At 42.0% G+C, this 22,170-nt stretch overlaps 1 protein-coding gene across 1 annotated transcript in view; it reads left to right on the top strand.

Annotated features, from left to right (window-relative positions):
• The window catches only part of hcrtr2 (hypocretin (orexin) receptor 2), a 42,894-nt gene that overhangs the window by 5,639 nt on the left and 15,085 nt on the right, over window positions 1–22,170 (top strand). Inside the window, exons 2-5 of the mRNA XM_007894085.2 lie at window positions 12,181–12,359; window positions 17,193–17,436; window positions 19,363–19,478; window positions 20,508–20,731. Coding sequence (XP_007892276.1) covers window positions 12,181–12,359; window positions 17,193–17,436; window positions 19,363–19,478; window positions 20,508–20,731 — 763 coding nt within the window. The remainder of the gene's footprint in view (window positions 1–12,180; window positions 12,360–17,192; window positions 17,437–19,362; window positions 19,479–20,507; window positions 20,732–22,170) is intronic.

The raw sequence follows: 22,170 nt of genomic DNA, 5'->3' as shown, positions 1-22,170 counted from the left end.
GATTATTATTATTAGGCGTGTGGAGTAAGGAAACTTGCCCAAGGTTTCGCCCTGCTTGCTTCTAGATCAAGTGATTCACCTCTAGCTGCAATCATCTGTTTCACACCTGAATTTATATAAGTGAGCAGAATGATAATATCTGATAATAATCCCTCAAGAAAAAATTAATACATATAATAATTTTGTCACTCATTCCACGACTGTTTGTGGGACACTGCTGTGCGCAATTGGCTGCTGTGTTTCACCCACAAATATACAGTCAATTCACTTCACAGTATATTCTGTGAAGCACTTTGGGATGTCGCAAAGACGTGAAAAGTGCTGTATCACATGCAAGTATTATTATAAGATCCTTTTGTATCAATTGTGAGGAAAAGACATAAATTGCACAGAAGGGCACAATGTGCCTCACCATGTCAATACCACTGCTAGCTGATTTTCTAATTTTTGTTTTATTAATCCCATTTTCCACCTGTTTCTCCAGATGCCTTAATGTTATTACCACCTCTGGGGAGAAATTCCATGTTTATGTTTAGAGTGGTTATTTGCTGACTTGCACTATTTGCTGAGTAATTGAGGGCGTGCAGAATTTGGCAAAATTTTAATTCAGTCTTAATTTTTAAACACTTTATGTAGGTTCTTTTAACTGGCTTCAGAATTAAGATGGAATTTAAGAATTTGCCATGTTCGGCCTGCTGCGAAGATGAGTAAATCTTATCAAAATAGACCCAAGCGAAATTTGTGTACGTCAGCATGGCTCAGTTGGTAGCACTCCCACCTCCGAATCAGAAGGTTGTGTGTATGTGAGGACTTGGAATTCATGTAGTCTAAGTAGACACTCCAATCCAGCACTGGGGGCCGTGCTGCATTGTTGGAGAACCCATCCTTTGGAGAAGAAGGTAAACTGAGTCTGCCTATTTAGGCGAATGTTAAAGATTCCATGGCACTATCTATTCAAGAAGAGAAGTTTCTTTTGATGTAATGGCCAGCATTCTCTCAAATCTAGCTGGCCAACGGTTCAGGGCTGTTTGTGGAACATGGCTGACACATTAACCTATAAAATACAGTCACAGTAAAATAGAATAAATCCTGTGAAACTTTGAGGCAACCTCCTGATGTGAAGGCACTTTGTCAAATGCAAAGATTATTAATATAATACTGATAGTTATCCAGTTCTGTTTGTTGGACGATTTCATTGATGCAGCTGCTTTATTGGCAATCTACTTCACAAATCAAATTTCTAGTCTTGCTTGAGTTTTTTTTAATATTATATCTACGCAAACCTTTTTGTTGTCAGTCCAAGTCAAATAGATAGATTTCATTGACAGAGATACTGCTGCACAGAATAAGAAATGAATGATCACACACAGGACTAATAGGAAGAGACTGGAGTCTTAGGGTGATCCTGTGAGACTGGATTTGTCTCATAGATATACAGAGCTTGTTTACCAACAAAGATAGTGGAACAGGAGAATAGAAACTTAAGCAACAGCATGGCTCTAAGGAGCAGGTGGTTCCTGAGATAAAGACTCCAAATAAGGACAACAACAACAAATTACATTTTTAGTGTCTTTTTTCCACACCTAAATAGAAAGTTTTTTTGAGTTGTATGCTTTGAGATGACCTCCTGATGTGAAGGCGCTATCTAAATGTAAATTATATGTAAAGAATTCACCTACTGATCCAGCTCAAACACACACTTGTCTGATGTCAAATGGCCTCTCAGCTCCTGTTATTCCTGCAAGCCAAGGCCCCAATGGGTAGGGTGGCCTTAGCTGAAAATAGATGGATCTTATGAAAGACCCATCATAATAATCCTTGCATTTGGCATAGTGGCTTTCATATCATGAGGATGTCTCAGAGCTCTTCGCAGAAATTATACCAGAGCCATGGAAACAGGGAGGAGTAACTTGGTCACATTGTGTATTTCATTTCTAGACAGAAAATAGCTAACAGCTCTGTCAATCTATTTCTAATTATTATGTAAATGAAATAATAATATTTGTAGTTGCATTTTTAATGACTTCAGCAATACGGAACCAGAAGACGAAGAGAAGTGTTAACATTGCATTCATAGAGCGGTTTTCATGTCGGGAGGATGTCTCACGGAGCTGGACATTGAAGGGTTTGCACCTAAGCAAGGGGTTGGAATCAAGAGGGGAGGGCAAGTGGGGTGGGAAGTAGGAAGATGACCAAAGGCACAGTCAAAGAGGAAGGTCTTGAGACTGGCTTGTAGACGGGGTTGATTAGGTTATGGAGTTTAGTGTGGGAGTTTAACTGCAGTTCTGAATGCTCCATGCAAATTAGCTGCAATGTTCGCCTAGAAAATAGAAAGTCAATACACTATCCAGTGATTCCTGTGAAATGCTCTTGTGATGTGAAAAATGTTACATCAAATATAAGGATTATTCTTTTTAAATCTACACATGGGTCTGGAATGACAGGTGGCAGATTTAATAATAAATAATACTGATAATCCTTATATTTAATATATTGCTGTATTCACAGGACCTCAACCTGCTTCACGGGAAATTGCTGTTAAGTGTAGTGACTGTATATTTGTTGTTGTATGCAGCGGCCAATTTGTGTACAGCAAGGTGCCACAAATAGCCAAGGATTGAACGATCCTATTAATCTGAGGACTGTTGTTTTAAATGGGTACAAGGCACTGGAAATTGGAACAAGATAGCATCAATAATTGCGGAGCACGCAGTGAAAGGTTGACGATTGGCAGAGATGGGAGAAGGAAATTACTCTCGTTATTGTTTGTTCATCGTGAACTAAAGGTTTCCAGTCAAAATAAAACTTCTGTTAGCAAAAGTAATGAAAGACGAGGTTGCATTTTGAGGATAGAAAGGAAAGTGGAGGCCGAGACTGAGGACAGAGTCATCAATACTCTTCCACTACCATTATTTCCATTTCTCAAACTGAGATGCTTTTGCGTGAAACTGCCAATTCAGTGTCTTATTGAGAGCAATTTTGTATAGTGTATAGCTGTGGGCAGGAAGATGGTGGCAATGCTCTCACACATTTCATGCTGAGCTATATTGCCCACAAGAAAGTTCACAGGGAGTTTCTGGTACCTGACATCTACCTAGTGAAGGCTCAAACCCGCTCTTGTTGTATGCCAACTCGTGACTATGATTCTTGACGGGGAGGTAAGTGAGGTTTTCTTGGAGATGAACTGACTGCCAGATGACGTGTTTGGCAATAGAATGTCAGATTTGAGCCAATGGTGGTCTCAGTAATCCAGTTCTTAAACCAGGGTCTGCTGTATTCCAGGGCACTGTTGATGATGGCACATGCGGCCTGGAAGGTCAGACTGGGGGCATGAATTCTTTCCACACAGCTCCTATTAATCCTGCAAGCCAAAGCCCTAACAGGTAGGATGGTCCTTGCTGGGTAAGGAGCAGGAAAACTTGCCAGATAGTGGTTTGAATGACAAGCTGTGTGGTTTTAGTTATTAAAACCACACAGTTGCTCGTTACTCCAATAGTACTCCAATGCACACTCTGAAGTCCCCAAGAAGTGTATCTTGCTAATCTGCATCTAATACTCTCTGAAATTAAGCAAGCAGAATGTGTCCCTCCAGGGAAAGAGTGCGCTTTTCATTCCAATAATCTTGGGAATTTCATATATAGGTGGAATGCATGGAATTTGGTTTGCTTTGGATAATCCTAAGCATGGTGATGGATTTCTGTATGTATCAGACAGCTGGCTGACTCCCAAATAATGGTCCATTCATTTCTGATTTGATAAGGGTGGGATTACTGAAAGCAATGTAATGAAAGGGATAATAAGAAATACCAATATTAAACCCTTCATTCTATTATTTGACCTTATTAATTCTCAAAGATCTGTCTTAATATATATAAATATATATATAATTGCCTCCAATGCAAGGTGGATGTCTCAAAGTGCTCCCCAGTATTTACTATGTATTTGTAGGTGAACGTGGTATCTGAATTGTGCACAATGTCCCACAAACCACTGTGAAACAAATGATCAATTTTATTTGGGGGTGAAATTCTGTTTTTGAATAGTGCTATGGATCTTTAACATCCAGCTGGACAGGCAGATGGATCTTGGCCAAATGTCTCACCTGAAGGATGGCATCGCCAACAATGCACCACACTCTGAATACTGCAATTATAGTGTCAACTTAGACTACGTGAGTTTAAGGCCTGACATGAGACTTGAACCCACAACCTTCTGACTCAGAAGTGAGAGTGCTACCTGAGCCAGGCTAACACTGCCTTGCTAGAAGCAGAGTGTCGTTAAAGCGAAACATTACAACAGCAAAATTACATTTATATAGCGCTTTTCATGTCGGGAGGATGGCCCAAGGTGCTGGATAGTCAGTATATTAGATCGGAGCTGGGGTTTGGGATTGGGGAGGGTTGAGGGCAGGAGGGCAGCAAGGCGATTGAAAGCACGGTCGAAGAGGAGGGTCTTGAGATGGGTCTTGAAGGAGGCAAGGGAGGGGGTGAGGCAGAGAGGAACAGTTGGGTGTCATCTGCATACATGTGGAAGTTGACCCCATATCTGAGGATGATGTCACTAAGAGGGAACATATAAATATTGAAGAGGAGGGGACGAAGGACAGAGCCCTGAGGAATGCCACATGAGATGGTACGGGGGCTAGAGGAGAAATAGCTTGTGGAGATGAAGTGGAGGCGGTGTGATCTGAAACATTCAAGGACAGAACCGTAAAGTGTGAGGTGAGAGGAGAGGCAGTGAATGAGGATCAAGTGGTGTCTTAAGGCAGCAGAGAGAGGTCAAGGAGGCAGAGAGAGCCTTGGTCGTAGATGGACAGAATGTCATTTGTCACTTTGATCAGAACTGTTTCTGTGCTGTGGGTGGCATGGAAACCTGATTGGAGGAGATTGTGAAGGCAGGAGAGGAAGGACCAAAGCTGGGAAGCAACGACTCGTTCCAGGACCTTGGAGAAGAAAGGGTGGTTGGAGATGGGTTGTAGTTTGAGAGCAGGAATGGGTACAGGGAGGGTTTTTTAAGGATAGGAGTGATGACGGCCAATTTTAATGGGGTGGGAACAGAACCAGTGGACTGGGAGGGAAAGGTTTATGATGTATGTCAGTAGAGGGACAAAGAGGTGGAGCTGCGAGATAAGGAGAGGGGAAGGAATGGGGTCGAGAGAGCAGGTGGTCAGTTTCATGCGGGTTATAGTGGTGGTGAGAGAGGAGTGGGAGACGGGTTCGATGGTGTGAGGGGATGGGTAGGGGCCGGGGTGAGAGGAGGAGATGGGAAAGGGGTAGTAGATGGAAGGGCAGAGGCAGCTGAGCGGATCCTCTTGACTTTAGATTCGAGGAAGTCCAGCACCGCCTCGCAGTTGGCAATGGAGATGAGAATCGGCGAGGCTTGAGAGAGTGGATGAAGGAGCTGGTAGATCTTGTGGCATTATTCGCCCACAAAATAATTCACTTTATAGTATATTCTGTAAGCGCTTTGAGATGTCTCGAAGACATGTTAAGGCGCTCTATCAAATGCAATGATTATTCGAAAAGAGAAGGGAATTTTCATTGTACCCTGGCTAACAATTCACCAGATAAAATTGGTCAATTGCTTTGTGGCTGTTTGTGGGACATTACTGTGTGCGAATAGGCTGTCAAGTGTGCCTACAAAAACTCGATTTTACAGTGCATCATGTAAAGTACTTTGAGATGTGATTCTGATTTGAAAGGCATTATATCAATTGCTCTGCGCAATTGACTGCCGCGTTCGCCCACAAATATATAGTCAATTCACTTTACAGTGTGTTCTGTGTGGCGCTTTGGGACGTCCTCCTGACGTGAAAAGCGCTATATCAAATGCAAGGATTATTATTATTAAATACAAGGATTATTATTGGGTGTAAAATAAAATAGATGTCTTTAGGATCTTTTTTCTGATTTCAAATCCATTCATGATATCATTCCTTTCTCCTTGCTTTTATAATTTTCCTCCAGCCCTAATCGCCTGTGCATGCTTTCTTCTCTTTTGACTCCTTACTCCATCTGTCTCATCATCAATAACCAAACCTCCAGCGCCTTCAACAACAACAGATTACATTTGTATAGCTTCATTTATCAGATAAAACTTCAGAGTTCTCCAAAACTCTTCCCGTATCACTTTGTTGTGTGCCTTCTCTCTTTGCCTATAAAGCCAGAGTAATCTTTTGGACTCTGTCTGCTCAACCCCCAAATCTATCCCCCTCCTATCTTTGAATGAATCCCATCATGACTGTGAGCTGCTTTGGAAATTCACCTTATATGTCAGATGCTATATAGTTTGTTGTGGTCCAGTAACAGAAATATATCTATCTGAAATGAGGTGTTCGTAAAATAACTTACTGCATTTTTAACTGCATTTATATAGCACCCTTCACAGTGGAGTGAATTAACTGTATATTTTGTGGGCGAATCGCAGCAGAAAATTGCACATAGCAGCATCCCACAAGCAGTCAATGGATTGAGTGACCAAGTTTTTTTTAATGGGATTATTACCCCCCGGAAAGAAAATCGACTAGCAATTTACTGCTTTGTACTTAATGCTATGTAAACAGAGGCGTGTGGAGTAAGGAAACTTGCCTAAGGCACTGTCCGCTCGGGAATCAAACCGGGTTCTCTCATTGTGAGATGAGTGCTCTAACCAATATGCTGGAGGATAGCATCTCAAAGTGCTGAGATTTTGTGTCTCTGCTCACTATAGATTGCCATTTAAAATCAAACTATAGCAGAGTTTGCCTATACTCTGGAGCCAGCCTTTACCCAGGTGCATAGCACTCATTATCCTACTTGAAATAAAGTGAGCTGCAGACTAGGACAAACAGCCTCTCACCTGCAATGGTTGAAAACCTGCTGAGACAATTCTCTCCTCCTTGAACTGGATTTCAAAAGAATGTCCTAAGGTTACCAGGTTGCTGCATATAGAGTGGAGAAATACTGAACGATCAGTTACTGTTCATCTTCGTAACTTTAGCCATGCTGTTGCAGAGATCTGTAGGAGTGTGGATACACCTTGAACCCATCTTCTCTCCTTCTGATTAGACACTGAATTCTGCATGATAGGGAATCAGATGCTCAGTCCATCTTGTGCTTCCAACAATTGGGTTTATAATACAATTTTTGCAAACCAGATACATTCCTTGATAATAGCTTCAGGTATTTTTTTAAATTCCTTTAGGGCTTCACCTCATCATACCTATGTGATCTTTGGCAACCCTATCTTCCTCTACTCAGCAAACATCGGCCTGCTTTGCTCCTGTCCCATCTCCACCCAATCCAACCTGCCTTCAGTGCTTTAAAGCATATTGCTTCCTTCTGATCTCTAGAACCCTATTCCAGAGTTCCACAGCCGCAACGCCTCCCTTCCCACCTTCAAAATGGGTCTTAAGACCTATCTCTTTGACTGTGTTTTCAGCTACCCCCCAAGCTCCCAGTCTCATCTGTGTAAAGTGGTTTGAGAAATCCTCCCAATAGGAAATGTACCATATAAATGTAAATACAATGCAATTTTGCGATTTTGCCTATCCTGAAAGCTGGCAAAGGCTAACAAAAGGCCGGTATTCAACCTTTTGCCTTGATGTTTCAGCGGGTTTCTTGGAAGGTATTTTAGATTTGAAAGACAGCATTTTTGTTCATGAATCTCAAGATTGGGAGTTATCCCACAAATGTGGTTTGCGAATAGGTGTCAGCCTGACTCAGGTGGTAGCAGTCTTGTCTACGAGACAGAAGGTTTTGAGTTCAAGACCATGTCAGGCTCATAGTCTAGGCTGATGCTCCAGTGCAATGCTGGGGCTATTGCCAAATAAAATTTACTTCATGCCAGTTCAGCTCCATGAAGCAACTTATGCCAGCTTAAAGACATTCTCTTAATGTGAAAGGTGCAATGTCAATTTAAATGGAATTCACAGCTTTGAGATTAAAAAAAAATCCATATCCTGAACCTGGCAAAGGCCAAACAAGGCCAATTTCGTCAGCAGATGTCGGACATTTCCCAGCTGATTCCTGAGCATACACTCAGCAAGACAATGTTCCAAAGCAGGAAACATTTCTCAGAGCCAACAATCCCTCCCCCACCTAAAACTGATCATTCACTTCATACCAGTTCAGCTCCCTGCTATTCCCCCAAAGAGGATAGCCTTTGATCATTTGACATCTGTTATTAAAAAAAAATTGGTCACTGAATCCATGACTGTTTGTGGAACATTGCTATGTGCAACTGGCTGCTATGTTTCACCCACAAAATATGCACAAAATAGTCAATTTACTTTACAGTATATTCTGTGAAGCGCTTTGAGACGTCTTGAAGACGTGATAAGGCGCTATATCAAATGCAAGGATTATTATTATTTATATATCTGATAAGCACAAGCTTGAAACCTCATTAACTGCATGACAGATACAAGGAACTCCCTGCAAGCTTCCTGATGGGCAACACAGCTCAGTGTGAAATGGGTGAGAGGATTGCCACTATCTTCCTGCCCACAGCTCAGTCAGGCATCCCTTCCCATTGAGTGATGGTTGGAAGTGTGAAGCTTGAGCAACATCTGCATCCCTCTCTGCAAACCAAACAAGGTGGATTCTAAACACTGGGTGTACAAACAGTCCAAGTCCAGTGCCGGGTCCTAGATTTATGCAACACCAGCTGGTTAATCCAGGTCCTCATGTGAGGGATTTTGGCAAATAGACGTGTCCGCGGTGAAGCTACCTCCATTTCCAGGATGCTCAGCGACAGGTCAGTGTAGGCTACAGCCCTCCCTTCCTGCAGTCGCTTTTCCCGTTTATCACAAATCCACCTCACTACTTGATCCTGAACATCACAAATGGGCCGGAGGAAGCTTCTCTGTTGTAACCCCAGGAGTTTAGAATCGTAAAGGAGAATTGTCTGGACACAAACAATCTTATATGTCACAATCTTAGTCTGCATTGGGACCCTGCTTAGCTTTAAGAGATACTGTGGGGTCCTGTAGCTCAGTGGTTGAGCACTCGCTTTGCAAGCGAGAGACCTGGGTTCGATTCCCGGCAGGGTGAAACCTTGGGCTAGTTTCCTTATTCCACACGCCTGATAATAATCCCTCAAAAACAATAATAAATTGGTCATTTCAATCCACGACTGTTTGTGGGACACTGCTGTGTGCTGCTGGCTGCTGCATTTCACCCACAAATATGCAGTCAATTCACTTTACAGTCTATTCTGTGAAGCGCTTTGAGATGTCTAGAAGATGTGAAAAGCGCTATATCAAATGTAAGTTTCTATAGTTCTACGATCAAGGTGGGTCTGTCCTATAATTGGTTAATCAAACACAAGGCTAGAATTGCTTTTGATCACAAGTAAAAACGTACAGGTTGTTTGAAGTTTGTTTTGAACACTGTATATAATTATAGTTATTTTTATCTTGGAATATATTAGCTTTGCTCCAAAGAGCTTATGAAAGAGTGTATGGGAAGATTGCAAAGCATAGATCTAGAAATTACAAAACAACAATTTATTTAATTCCTTCTTGCTTGTGAATGTGATTGCGACTCTGGCAATATTGATCACTGTGGACATGTCCTAGTCAACGCAATGAATCATCACATAACCCCTTCCAGTAGTTCATTGTGTAAATAAAAATCTGTTCCAGTGTCTGTCCCGGAATTATTCCGCACAAACCTGAACCACTGCCCTCTTGTATTGCTGCCTTGACATAAAACTCGCAAACTTGCATTAAAAAGTTCCAACTACTTTAAAATAGTTTGCTGAAAACTTCTGTGTAACTTTATGCCCCTTCGGGTTTGAGAGTTAAACTGTGCCACCTCCACTTGTGCAGATATAATCTATTCCCAGTTCTGGGTAGAAATTATTATAATAATTCTTGCATTTGATTTTATATCTTATCATGTAATTGACACATCTCAAAGCACTTCACAGAATATATTGTAAAGTGGATTGATTGTATATTTTGTGGCAGCCAATTGCAGTGTCCCACAAACAGTCATGGATTGAGTGACCAAATTATCATTTTTTTTGAAGGGATTATTACCTCTGGAAAGCAATCCACCAATCAATTAACAACCAGGTTCCTACTTGCTGCTAGGTAAACAGAGCATGTGGAAATAGGAAACTTGTCGAAGGTTTCGCTCTGCCCGGGAATTGAACCTGGGTCCTCTCGCTTGTGAGGCGAGTGCTCTAACCACTATAGGACTCCATGGTACACAAACATTGAAGCTGAATTCACAAACATTGAAAACGTTAATGCTGAGTTAATTTTTATTTTAACGCCAATTCAGGCACGTTCAAATATTCTTGGGAAGACTTATATTTTCCCTAGAACATACAGTAATTGGGAAATGGTGTAGAGCATCACAGCTAGCAGTAATTAGGAACCCCTTTTCTAGTTGATTGGTTGGGATAATAATCACTTTCTCCTCAACAACCCCCAACCCCTGCAAAAAAAAATTGGTCACTCAATACTCGACTGATTGAGGGACACTGCTGAGTGCAATTGGCTGTTGTGTTTCGCCCGCAAAATGACACAGTCACATTTGAGAAGACAGCCTGTGAGAAATGAGCATCGCACTGGCACAGAGAGGTTGAACTCATCTGCAAGTCCCCGTGGTCATCTAAAGTAAAGCAAGAGCCAGGTCTTTTCTGGCAGGGTTTATATTTGCCTGATGTTTACTTTCTCAATGTCAAATTCCACATGTTGAACGAACCCCAGCCTGCACCCGGACAGCTCCGTTCAGCATGCTTCAAAACACAATGTTATCTTTTATTGTGTTACCGTTTCACAGTTGAGCTTTGCAGAGAGCTATGAAAACTAATAAAACTAATAATCCTTTCATTTCACGTGATGACAGTAATGACCAAATGTTTGAAAGACTAAAATATAAATATAATGCCTTTCACATCCAGAAGATGTCACAAAGCACTTCAGAAGGATTTACTGTGAACTGGAGTGACTGGGCATTTTGTACAACAACAACTTGGATTTATATAGGGTCCTCCACACCAGACGGCATCTCAGAGCGCTTCACAGTAACGGATCCTGGGGCTGAGCCAGGGGGAGGGGGAGGAAGGTGTCCAAAGGCGCAGTCAAAAAGAAAGGTCTTCAGCCGAGAGGCAAACACAACAGCCAATTTGCCCACAGCAACGCCCTACACCCAGCCATGAACTAAATCACCATTTTTTTCAGAGAGATTGTTGGGCAGGACATTAGGAAAACTCTGTACTCCTTGGGATCTTTAATATACACCTAATAAACAGATAGTTTGAGAGACCGAGAGAAAGAAACACACGTTGTATTGTCGGTTATGTAATTCTTCAGATGAGACATTAAACTAATTGGATGGGGAAATGGACAGAGTTTAGCCAACAATCCCCCTGGATGAAATTGGTCATTCATTTGATAGGTGGAAAATTGTCATGTGCAAATTGTCTGACATGAAATACTCGCAGTAATACCACTTTGTAGTACATCCTGTTTGAAATGTCTTGGCACCATGATAAGGCACTATATCAAATGCAAAGAATAATATTTATTATAGTCTGTGTTTGTGTGTCTCTCTCTGCCACTTTATTTATATGTTTGTCTCCTTTTATTTCTATTTATGTGTGTGTGCCCTTTTGCCCTCTGTCTATCTCAATCTGTTTTGTGTGTGCTTCAATTTTAGTCTCTAACTGTTTTTGTGTGTGTGTGCTCATTTTCCCTCTCTAACTATACGTGTAATTCTCTCTGCCTCTTTCACTATATCAGTGTTTCTCTCTTTGCCTTTCTGACCATATAGGGTGAATCAAAATTCCTCACTCGTAGCTCTATATGAGATGTTCAAATAGCAAGCAGTCTTGACATTTACACATATCGATTCAGGGACAAAAAACTTTCACAAACTCAATGTCTGACATCTCCTGTAATAGTTACACACTCCCTATGAATGTTGTCTTCAAAAAGAACATAATTACTAATTGAAAGTAATTATTCACTCAGGGGGGCAGTCGCATACCTGATAACCTCACGCCCATGAGTGCAGCTATAGATGTTTGACAACATCTCAGCACCACTTTGCTTTCATATGGGATCCCAATGCAGATAAGTGGACGTGTGGCTAATTGGCTTCGTTTACACTACATTCTGCTATATTTTTATGCCTGGAATTTCAATGTCTAAATCAATGCCTTTTTTATTCCCCTCTGTTTCAGTTTGTGTTGCAGTGTGGAAGAATCACCACATGCGAACGGTCACAAACTATTTCATAGTTAATTTGTCATTTGCGGATGTGCTTGTTACGATAATCTGCTTGCCTGCCAGCCTGGTGGTCGATATAACAGAGACATGGTTCTTTGGACAGATATTCTGTAAAGTCATCCCATACCTGCAGGTAAGAACTCAAGTCGCTTGTTTCAGGTTTGTGTGGCAGCAATAGCATCCGTTCCGCATATACACAATGGTTTAATGCTTTGCTCTCTGGTTTGTTTTTCTCTGTGTTTGACATAGAAAAATTAAATAAAAGAAGACAGAACAAGATACAGTCAAACTTGTATTCAACAACTTCTCAGGGAAGGCCAAAGTGACCTTTCTATAAGTGTGGCCTCTGAGTAAGGGCTCATAGGTGTCCGGACTGGGGTGTTTGGGCAGTTTCAGTATATATTTCCAGCATATACTGGAGGTGGCTGCTTGAACAAGTTTGCCTGTACGCCAATATGCCCCTAAAAATCAAAGGTTTCAAAAAGGAAGTAGACAGGTTTCTATGAAAGATAGTGGCTTGAAGGGATAAGGGATTAAGGCAGGTCATTGAAATTGAATGAACATCTTGCTTTGAGAGCTGGTGCAGATCTGATGGGCCAAATGGTCTCCTACTGGTTGTAAATTTCTATGATTCTAAGTTAATAGACCTATACAGTCTTTTCGGTCATTTAAAATTTCTCTGGGGGTGAGGGGGGTTGGATCATGGGTAGGGGAAAGAAAGGAAATATGCAGTATGTAATGTGATATTTATCACAAGGACAAAATATGTGGTTGTTTTTGAAACTGTTGGAACTGACAAAGTGGAGGAAATGACTTTGTAATTCTGAGACCCCTGGATTGACGCAATGTACTTTTGAATAGAAATTACGGTGAGTTGGCATATTTCCAGCTACTCTAAGAAGTCTCCGCTAGATTTCATTATTAAATAATTCCATTAAATATCACCACACTTTTAATCCAGATATAGGAACAATTACCTGCTGAAAAATAACCCGTCTTTTCACTCCTTTTTTGCCTATTCTTAAAGAGTCACTACACTTATAATAGTAGTAATAATAGCAATAATCCTTACTCTTGATACAGCACTTTTCAGGTCAGGAAGGGGTCTTAAGGTGATTTACAGAATATACAAAAGCAACACCAATTTGATTTATATAGCTCCCTTCACGCAGGTAGGGTCTTGGAGTGCTGAAAAGGTGGCAAAACGATTGTAGAGTGTAGTGAATGTGTATTTTGTAGGTGAATGCAGCAGTCAATTCGCACACAGCAATATCCTACGAACAGTCATGAAGTGATGACCAATTTTATCTGGGGGATTATTGGCCGCGATACCCAGGGAAAATTCCTATATTTGACATTAGTTACCAGTAAAGTACTTTGATTTGTTAAGAAGTAATAGAAATACTATTTTGCCTTTTGTTCGTTTGCCGGGTCATATATCAGTTTAGCTCTCTTACCTGAAGGATCTCTCTAGGAACAGAAATCAGGTTAGAAAGGAAATGATTAAAATGTAGCAATTCCCCCAAAACATGCTTATCTGCAAATTTGTGCTGAAACAGCTTCGAAAGTCTTTGTAGGGAGCATTTTCCAAATGAATTGTAATTCCTCACACTCACGTACCTTTTAACCTTATTCACCAGTCTTGAAGTGATGCGTGGTCTCAGCAGACATGACTCATGGAATCTGAATTGTTTCAGTCTAACCTTTGATACCTCTACAATCCAAGTATCTTAAAGTTCATTTCAATCATGTCTCTCAACATCCCTAATGATGCCACCTCTAAAGCTTTCTGGAGCAGAGCAATTCCACATCTTCACAACCCTCCTTCCCCCAGTATATTGTTTATTCTACAACAACAACAACTTTCATTATATAGCACCCTTCACATGGGGTAGCATTTTGGAGTGATTATTGGTGGCAGAATGCGACACCTAGCCAGGGAGAGAAGGGAGGTGACCAAAGACTCAGTCAAGAGGAATATCTTCACGTGTGATTTGAAGATGGGCAAGGAGGGAGCGAGTGGGAGGGATTGAGGCAGAGTGTCTCTGGGTATAGTGGCTGGAAGCATGGCTGCTAATGGGGGAGGGGAGAAGACAGAAGGCTAGAGAAAGCTGAGCAAAGGTAGAGGAGTGGGGAGTAAGCAGGTTGGAGAGATATGGAGGTGCCAGGGGATGAAGTGAAATGTGTATATTACTCTAAGACCTAAAATCATAAGACCATAAACATTTGCAGCACAGAAGAAGGCCATTCGGCCAATCAGGTCTACATTGTCTCTTTTACATTGTCTCTTTTAAGATCAATCCTCTCACTCCCATTTACCTGCCCTTTCCCCACATCCCTGTAGCTGATTCATCTTAAGGTATTTGTCTAGTTCCATCTCGAAGGCTAATATGGATTATGCCTCAACCACTGCAGCTGGCAGGATATTCTGTATCCTAACTGCCCTGTGCATAAAAAATTCTCCTGATTCTTCATTTGCTCTTTGTTAACTTTCCTAAATTGCTGCTCTCAAGTCTCTGACTCACAGATCAATGAAAATAATTTCTCCCTATTGACACTATCAAAACCCCTCATAATTTTAAAGATCTCTATCAGGTCACCCCTTAACCAGGGAAAAAAGTCCCAGTTCAAAAAATACTTGAATAAATAATTTGAATAATCGCTGAATCTTGTTCACTGGATCAATAATTAATTACAACTGACACAATAGAAATTACTACAAATTTTGTCTGATAAATTTTCTGATTTAGAAGTGAAGGAGAAAGATTTAAGTATGGATTCTTAATCATTCAATGAACTTTCCAATCAATGTGAACATACGAAAATGGAAATAAGAGGAGGCCATTCAGCCCATCCAGCCTGTTTTCCCAGTTTATTAGATCTTGGCAGATCTTTTCATTTCAATACCCCTTAATAATTATCTTTGCATTTGATATAGTGCTTTATCATGTTTTTGAGACATCAGAAAACGCTTCACCGGATTTATTGTAAAGTGTAGTGACTGTGTATTTGTAGGCGGACTAACTGGCCAATTTCAACACAGCATTGTCCCCACAAACAGTCATGAAGTAAATGATCGATTTTATCTGTAGAGTTGTTGGCCAGAACACCAGAAGAAACTTCCTTCTCTTTTTGAATTGATCTTCAATATCCACCTGAAAAAAACAGACAAAATCAAGTTTACTATCTCACTCGAAGGGTGGCAACTCTAACAATGCAGCACTACCCCAACATTGTCTTGAATTTTTAACCTAGACTGTGAGTTCAAAGTCCTGATGTGGTTGGATCCCACAGCTTTCTGGCTCAGGGTCAAGAGTGCTACTGACTAAAATAGGCTGACAATCGTAATACCATTATTACTCAAATATTTGTCTATCTCACATTTAAACATCCCTGTTGATTCTGCTTTCTCAGCTGCAGTCAACAAAGCAAAACAGATAAGGGAGAGAGGGAAAGAGCTGATCAGGGGGATTAATAAAAAAAGAAAATTTAGAAAAATAGGTGGGCATATGTACTGAAGTTATGTGCTGAACAATTATATATATATATATCTGTATTTCCTAAATGAAAATGCCAGGCTACAGAACTTATGATTAACTATATTGGTCACAGTTGAAGGATGAGGAGCCAATAAAGCCAGGCAAGGATGGGGCTGTTGGCCTGATGGAGCTTAGTGCAGGAGGAAGACAATCTGCCCTGTGGAGTTCTGGATTCAATTGTAGCTGACTGTCATAAAATATTAATAGATTTAATAAGTGAAATGCTGGAAGTCTGAAACAGGAGTGCTGCAAACCCACAACAAATCAGCCTTCAACTGAGAGATAAAAATACGCTGATGTTTCAGACATATCTCATTCTGATGGAGAGTCACAGCCATGACATTAATCTATCTCTTTGGATGAAGTTTGACATTTTCATGTTGAATATTATGCAACTGGATGTATTTAAACCGAAGGTAAATTAAACTCAAGCGCCAGATAAATTGCATCCGATGATCCTTAAGGAAAGTTGCAGGAGCTCTGGCACAAATATTTCAGAGATCACTAAATACTGAAGAGGTGCCTGGGGACTGGAGAAAGGTAGCAAAAAAAAGTGACCCAGGAAACTACAGACCAGTGAGTTTGACATCCATTGTAGGTAAAGTTATGGAGACTCTTATTAAAAATAAGATCATGGATCATCTGGACAGTAAGAAAATGATAAAAGAGACAGTATGGGTTCATGCAGGAGAGGTCTTGCTAATTAACTTACAATTTTTTTGATGGTTTCACAAGGGAGCTTGATAAGGGTAAGGCTATGGATGTTGTACATTAGGATTTCAGTAAGGCCTTTGATACAGTTCTTCTTGAGAGGCTAATACTCAAAGTAATGTAAGCAGGAATCAGAGGAAGTATCTTACAATGGATATGTAATTGATTGACCGATAGAACCCAGAGAGTGGCGATACAGGGAATGTGCTCAGGCTGAGAGCACGTTAGCCTGATCCACAGGGGTCTGTTTTGTGACCTCTTTTGTTTAATATCTTCATAAATGATCTAGTGCTAGGAGTCACAAGCACAGTGGCTAAATGTGCAGATGATACAAAACTAACAAAGGTTGTAGATTGCAAAGATGAACATGATAGATTACAGGAGGATTTGAACATATTTGGGAATTAAGCAGAAAAATACACAGCTTGATGCTGTGATGGGAGGACAGTAGGGTGGATGTTCTGGAAGGATGAGATCAGATTGGTCAAAGGGCCTTTTTCATCTGAACCGATCTTAGAAGCATAGAAATCTACAGTGCAGAAGGAAGCCAATTAAACCTGCACCAGCTCACAGACCAAGGAAATCGCTGTGATGATGTGAAGGTAATTTCATTGACATATTAATCATACCACACTATTAACTGGAATTGTCAACCAGTTGCGTTTATAGAAATTTAAACACAAGTTGAATAAACGTTTGTGTGCTTTCCCCTCCAGACTGTTTCGGTCTCTGTGTCTGTGCTGACACTCAGTTGTATTGCACTGGATCGCTGGTATGCTATATGCCACCCGCTGATGTTCAAAAGTACAGCCAAACGAGCAAGGAATAGCATCATCATTATATGGATCGTGTCCTGCGTGCTAATGACCCCCCAGGCAATCGTAATGGAATGCAGCATCATGGTGCCAGAGCTGGTGAACAAAACCATTCTATTCACTGTCTGTGACGAGCACTGGGGAGGTAAAGATATTAACTGCCTTTGATGTTCGATGCTGCTTATGTTCATTTTATACTCAACAATAACCAATACCAACAGCGTGCATTTATATAGCCCTTCATGTGAGGTGGCAGCTCAGAGCGCTTAACAATGGCACAGATTGATGCAGAGCCAGGGAGAATGGGGAGGTGACTATAGGCACGGTCGAAGAGAAAAGTGTTCAGGTGTGATCTGACAGGCAAAGAGGGGGTAAGCCGGAAGGATTGAGGCAGAGGTTTGGATCATATTGGCTGAAGGCATGGCCACTGATGATGGCGTGCAGGGTGTCAAGGGATGTACAGAAGGCCTGAGCCAGTTGAGTGAAGGGGTAGATAGAAGAGTTGGGTGTGAGCAGGTAGAGAGGTGCTTCAGGCATGAAATGATTTGTAGGTGAGCGTGTTCGCTTAAAGCAAAATTATATAACACAGAACCCTTTGTCAGACAGAAATGCTGATCATGTGCCCCATATCTGATCCTCATTTGCTGATTATGTGCTCAACCCTTGAGGCCATGTGATCCTTGTGCAGCCTGTGGCAGACCTTGTGTGCTTGTGTTCGTGCGGGTGTATTTGTGTGTGTGTGTTGGGTAAGTGGGGTTGGCCATTAAGTCTCTGAGCCACTAGCTGACAACAACAACGACGTTACATTTGTAAAGTGCTTTTCACGATGGGAGGACGTCCCAAGGCACTGGACAGACAGAGTTACGGACCCAAGCTGGGGGTCAGGGTAGGGGGGAAGCAGGGAAATTGAAGCACGGTCGAAGAGAGGGTCTTGAGATGGGTTTTGAAGGTGACAAGGGAGGGGGCGAGGCAGGGTGACTGCCGGATGGAGTTCCAGAGGGTGGGTGCAGAGTGGCAGAAGGCCCGCTCGCCAATAGTGGAGCGAGCAGGATGGTAGGGAAATAGGAAGTCACAGAGGTAGGGGGGAGCAAGACCGTGGAGGGCTTTGAAGGTGAGGACCAGGATCTTGAACTGTATCCCCTGTGTGATGGGAAGCCAGTGGAGTCAGGCAAGGATGGGGGTACCCCTAGTGCAGGAGAGGGTACAGGCTGCTGAGTTATAATAAGAATAATCGTTGCATTTGATATAGCGCTTTTCACGTTTTCTAGACGTCTCAAAGCGCTTCACAGAATAGACTGTAAAGTGAATTCTTTGTATATTTGTGGGCGAAATGCGGCAGCCAATTGCGCACAGCAGCGTCCCACAAACAGTCGTGGATTGAAATGAACAATTTTTTTTCTTTTAGGGATTATCATCAGGCGTGTGGAGTAAGGAAACTTGCCCAAGGTTTTACCCTGCCGGAAATCAAACCCATTGTTGTAAAACAATGCTTTAAACTAAAGCCCTATTAACAATTTTCAACGACTGAAATATCAAATATTTAATTATTAAACATTAAATAAAAAATAAATGATGTATTAGAAGAGAGCTTGCTGGGGGCACAGTAGAGGAGTCCCCAATACCTAGAGTTCTGGATGATCTGCAGCCTATGGAGGGAGGACAGTATGGCCAGAGTATCTGATTCCTGCCTTGCTTTTGCAAGAGTCCTCCTTGCTCAGAGAGGAGTTCTCTGAGGGCCCCTGACTTTCATGAGGCCCTCCGCAGCCAGTTATCTGATCGGGCCACTGTGACCAGCCTCTTAGGTCAACCTTCTCACTGGAGCCTGGTGCAGCTTGTGCGCCCTCGTGTGGTGATAATTAACTGCAACGTAAAAAGATTCTAAAAATTATTGAACAAACGCAAATTCATCCCAAAAACCGCTGTTATGGAAATATACTGTTAAAAAATAAATGGGATTTGCAGCAAAGTTGAAGGCTCGTTGTTTTCAAATTCACACTGACTGAGAGTGATCGATGGAGATTTATCTCAAACTGATGGCATGTGTGTGATTGTATCTCCTTTTCCGTTACAGACACTGTCTATCCCAAGGTTTATCATATCTGCTTTTTCATCGTTACGTACATGGGCCCCTTGTGTCTCATGATCCTGGCCTACTTCCAAATCTTCCGGAAGCTCTGGTGTCGGCAGGTAAGCCTGCGCTAATAAAGTCTACTCAATAGATTTTTGTTGGGTCAGGGTAGCAAGGGATATGGAGAAAAGACGGATGAGTGATGTTGAGATGCAGATCAGCCATGATCTAATAGAATGGCGGAACAGGCTCAAGGGGTTGAATGGTCTACTCCCTGTTCCTATGTTCCTACTGAAGGTGATGGATTTGCTGAGGCAACCATAAGACAACCATAGCTGTACACCATTGGGGCCCGATCATAGCACGATGCAGCTTTGAGGAGCCTCTCTCCCCCTACTCCTAAAATATAATAATAATAATTTGGTCACTCAATCCACCACTGTTTGTGGGACACTGTTGTGTGCAATTGGCTGCTGCGTTTCGGCTACAAATTTACAGTCGATTCACTTTACAGTATATCCTGTGAAGTACTTTGAGACATCTGGAAGACACGATAAGGCGATATATCAAATGCAAGGATTATTATTACCATTATTAATATAATCCTCTCAAACCCCCTCACTCTCACTGAGGGCTTCTGTCTCACAAGGCCTGCACTTTGCACTCCTCAACCAGCTGTGTAGTGGGGTCGCTACACAGCTGATTGTATTATAACCTCACGCACACCAAACCCCGTGCGCCTATCACCCAAATCCTCGCCAGTCTTGATTGATTCCAAATGGATCGACATCCAAGGTTCTAACTGTCATATAGAAATACCTTCAACCCCTAGTACATCCCTACCTCTCTGATCTGCTTTCCCCCCTCCACTCAGCTACTGCCCATCCCCTGCCCACTCCATGCCACCATGCCTCCCTTAACCTCTGGAACTCTCTCCTTCTATCCCTCTGCCTCCCCGCCTCTCTATCTATGCGTTTAAATCCCACTTTAAACCCTACATCTTACCTACCGCCCATGGTCATCTCCCACCTTACCCTGCCTTGGAGTCCGCCACTGTGCAGCGCTCTGAGATATTGCCCTGTGTGAATAAATACGAGCCGATGTTGACATGCTAGCGTTTAATAGTGGTTCTTCAACTCAAATTGCAGATCCCGGGAACGTCGTCGGTGGTGCAAAGAAAGTGGAAGCCTCTTGCCTTGCAGTGCTCATCACAAAGGGCTGCTGGCCTCCAGACCAAACCCAGAATAAACGCTGTTGCTGCAGAAATCAAACAGATCCGAGCCAGGCGGAAGACAGCACGCATGCTCATGGTGGTTCTGTTTTTCTTCGCAGTGTGCTACCTGCCGATAAGTATTCTGAATGTATTGAAAAGGTGAGCCTTGACTTGAGTTGAGCTAAAAGTACTTTGTCTATGCACCACCCAGTTTGGCGTTGTGCTCCATGACCTTGCCCCGCATAAGGGGCCCTATATAAATGCAAGTTGCTGTTAATTGCGCAAATAGGCTGCCCACAAAACACAGACAAAATGTAAACATGATCCTTATATTATCATTAAGGTTTTGTTCCTCTCTGAATCCTGACTGTGATAAGTAACATGCAGCGTAGTCACTACATATACAGTCAATTCACTTTACAGTAAATTCTGTGAAACGCTTTGAGACGACTCGAAGACCTGATAAGGCAGTATTTCAAATGCAAGGATTATTATTATTACATAGTGAAATGACACGGAAACAGGCCATTCGCCCCAACTACTCTGTGCTGTTTGTGCTCCACATGAACCCTTCATCTATATATTCCTCTATTTCTTTCTCCCTCATGTATGCAAGTAGGGAGTGAGGGAATGGAAAATGCCAAGCTCACACCTGAAATTGGGTGATGCTGCACCAAGTACACCAAGTATAAGAAATTCCACCCGGGCCTAGATTTATTTGTGTAGAATTTCAGATTGTGGCAGAATTTGGCAATTTGTTGAATCCAGCCGTAACTTTGAAGCCAGTATTCTGCAGTTTCTGAAAAGAAAGAAGAGTCTCCCCAAAAGTTTGTTTACCAAAGGATTGCAATCTTGTTGCAATCTTCATAGAATCATAGAAATTGATGGCACAGAAAGGGGCCATTGGTGTCTGCACCATCATAGAGCAAGGTGTTCATTCAATCCCATGACCCTACCTTATCCCCTTCAAGCCATTATCCTTCACATACCTGTCTACTTCCCTGCTGAAACCCACAATGGACCAACTTACTTGGCAGGGCATTTCACATGCCAACAACTCTTGAGTGAAAATCAATTCATCAAAGCTTTCCTTTTGCTCTTCTTGTGACTCTTTTATACCTCTGGGCTTCTAGTCACTGACTCCCCTACTATTGCAGAATTATTGCAAATTGTATGACTTTTCATCGGGCCTTTTCTCGACTGAGAGACAATTTAGTGGATAAACACTGGCCCTGGTCACAAAGCCGTGGTTACCTTGTTCCATGGAGTGAATGTGCTGATTTGAGGCGAGTACTATTCCTCTCCATTGGGTGAATATAGTGGCCAATAAGAACTTGCTCCCTTCACGTAGGATGTCCAACTCAAGGGAGCAAAGGGGCAGAATGAGGTTACTGCAGGTACAATTGGTGCTGTCAAAGAGGTAGATTTTAGGCAGGATTTAAAGATTGATGGGGTTGAGGAAGTGATGAATCAATAGAGGGAGGGAGTTCTGAGGGTTCTGGGTGTAGGTGTTGAAGTCACGGCCACCATTGTGGGGCGGATGGGGCGGAATAGTTGTCCAAAATGTACCAAAGGGAGGGGACAAGCAGAAGAGTGAG

The sequence above is a fragment of the Callorhinchus milii genome, unplaced genomic scaffold (assembly GCF_018977255.1).
Source record: "Callorhinchus milii isolate IMCB2004 unplaced genomic scaffold, IMCB_Cmil_1.0 Scaffold3, whole genome shotgun sequence".
Taxonomy (NCBI): Eukaryota; Metazoa; Chordata; class Chondrichthyes; order Chimaeriformes; family Callorhinchidae; genus Callorhinchus; species Callorhinchus milii.
This window is presented reverse-complemented; position numbering and strand designations above follow the sequence as displayed.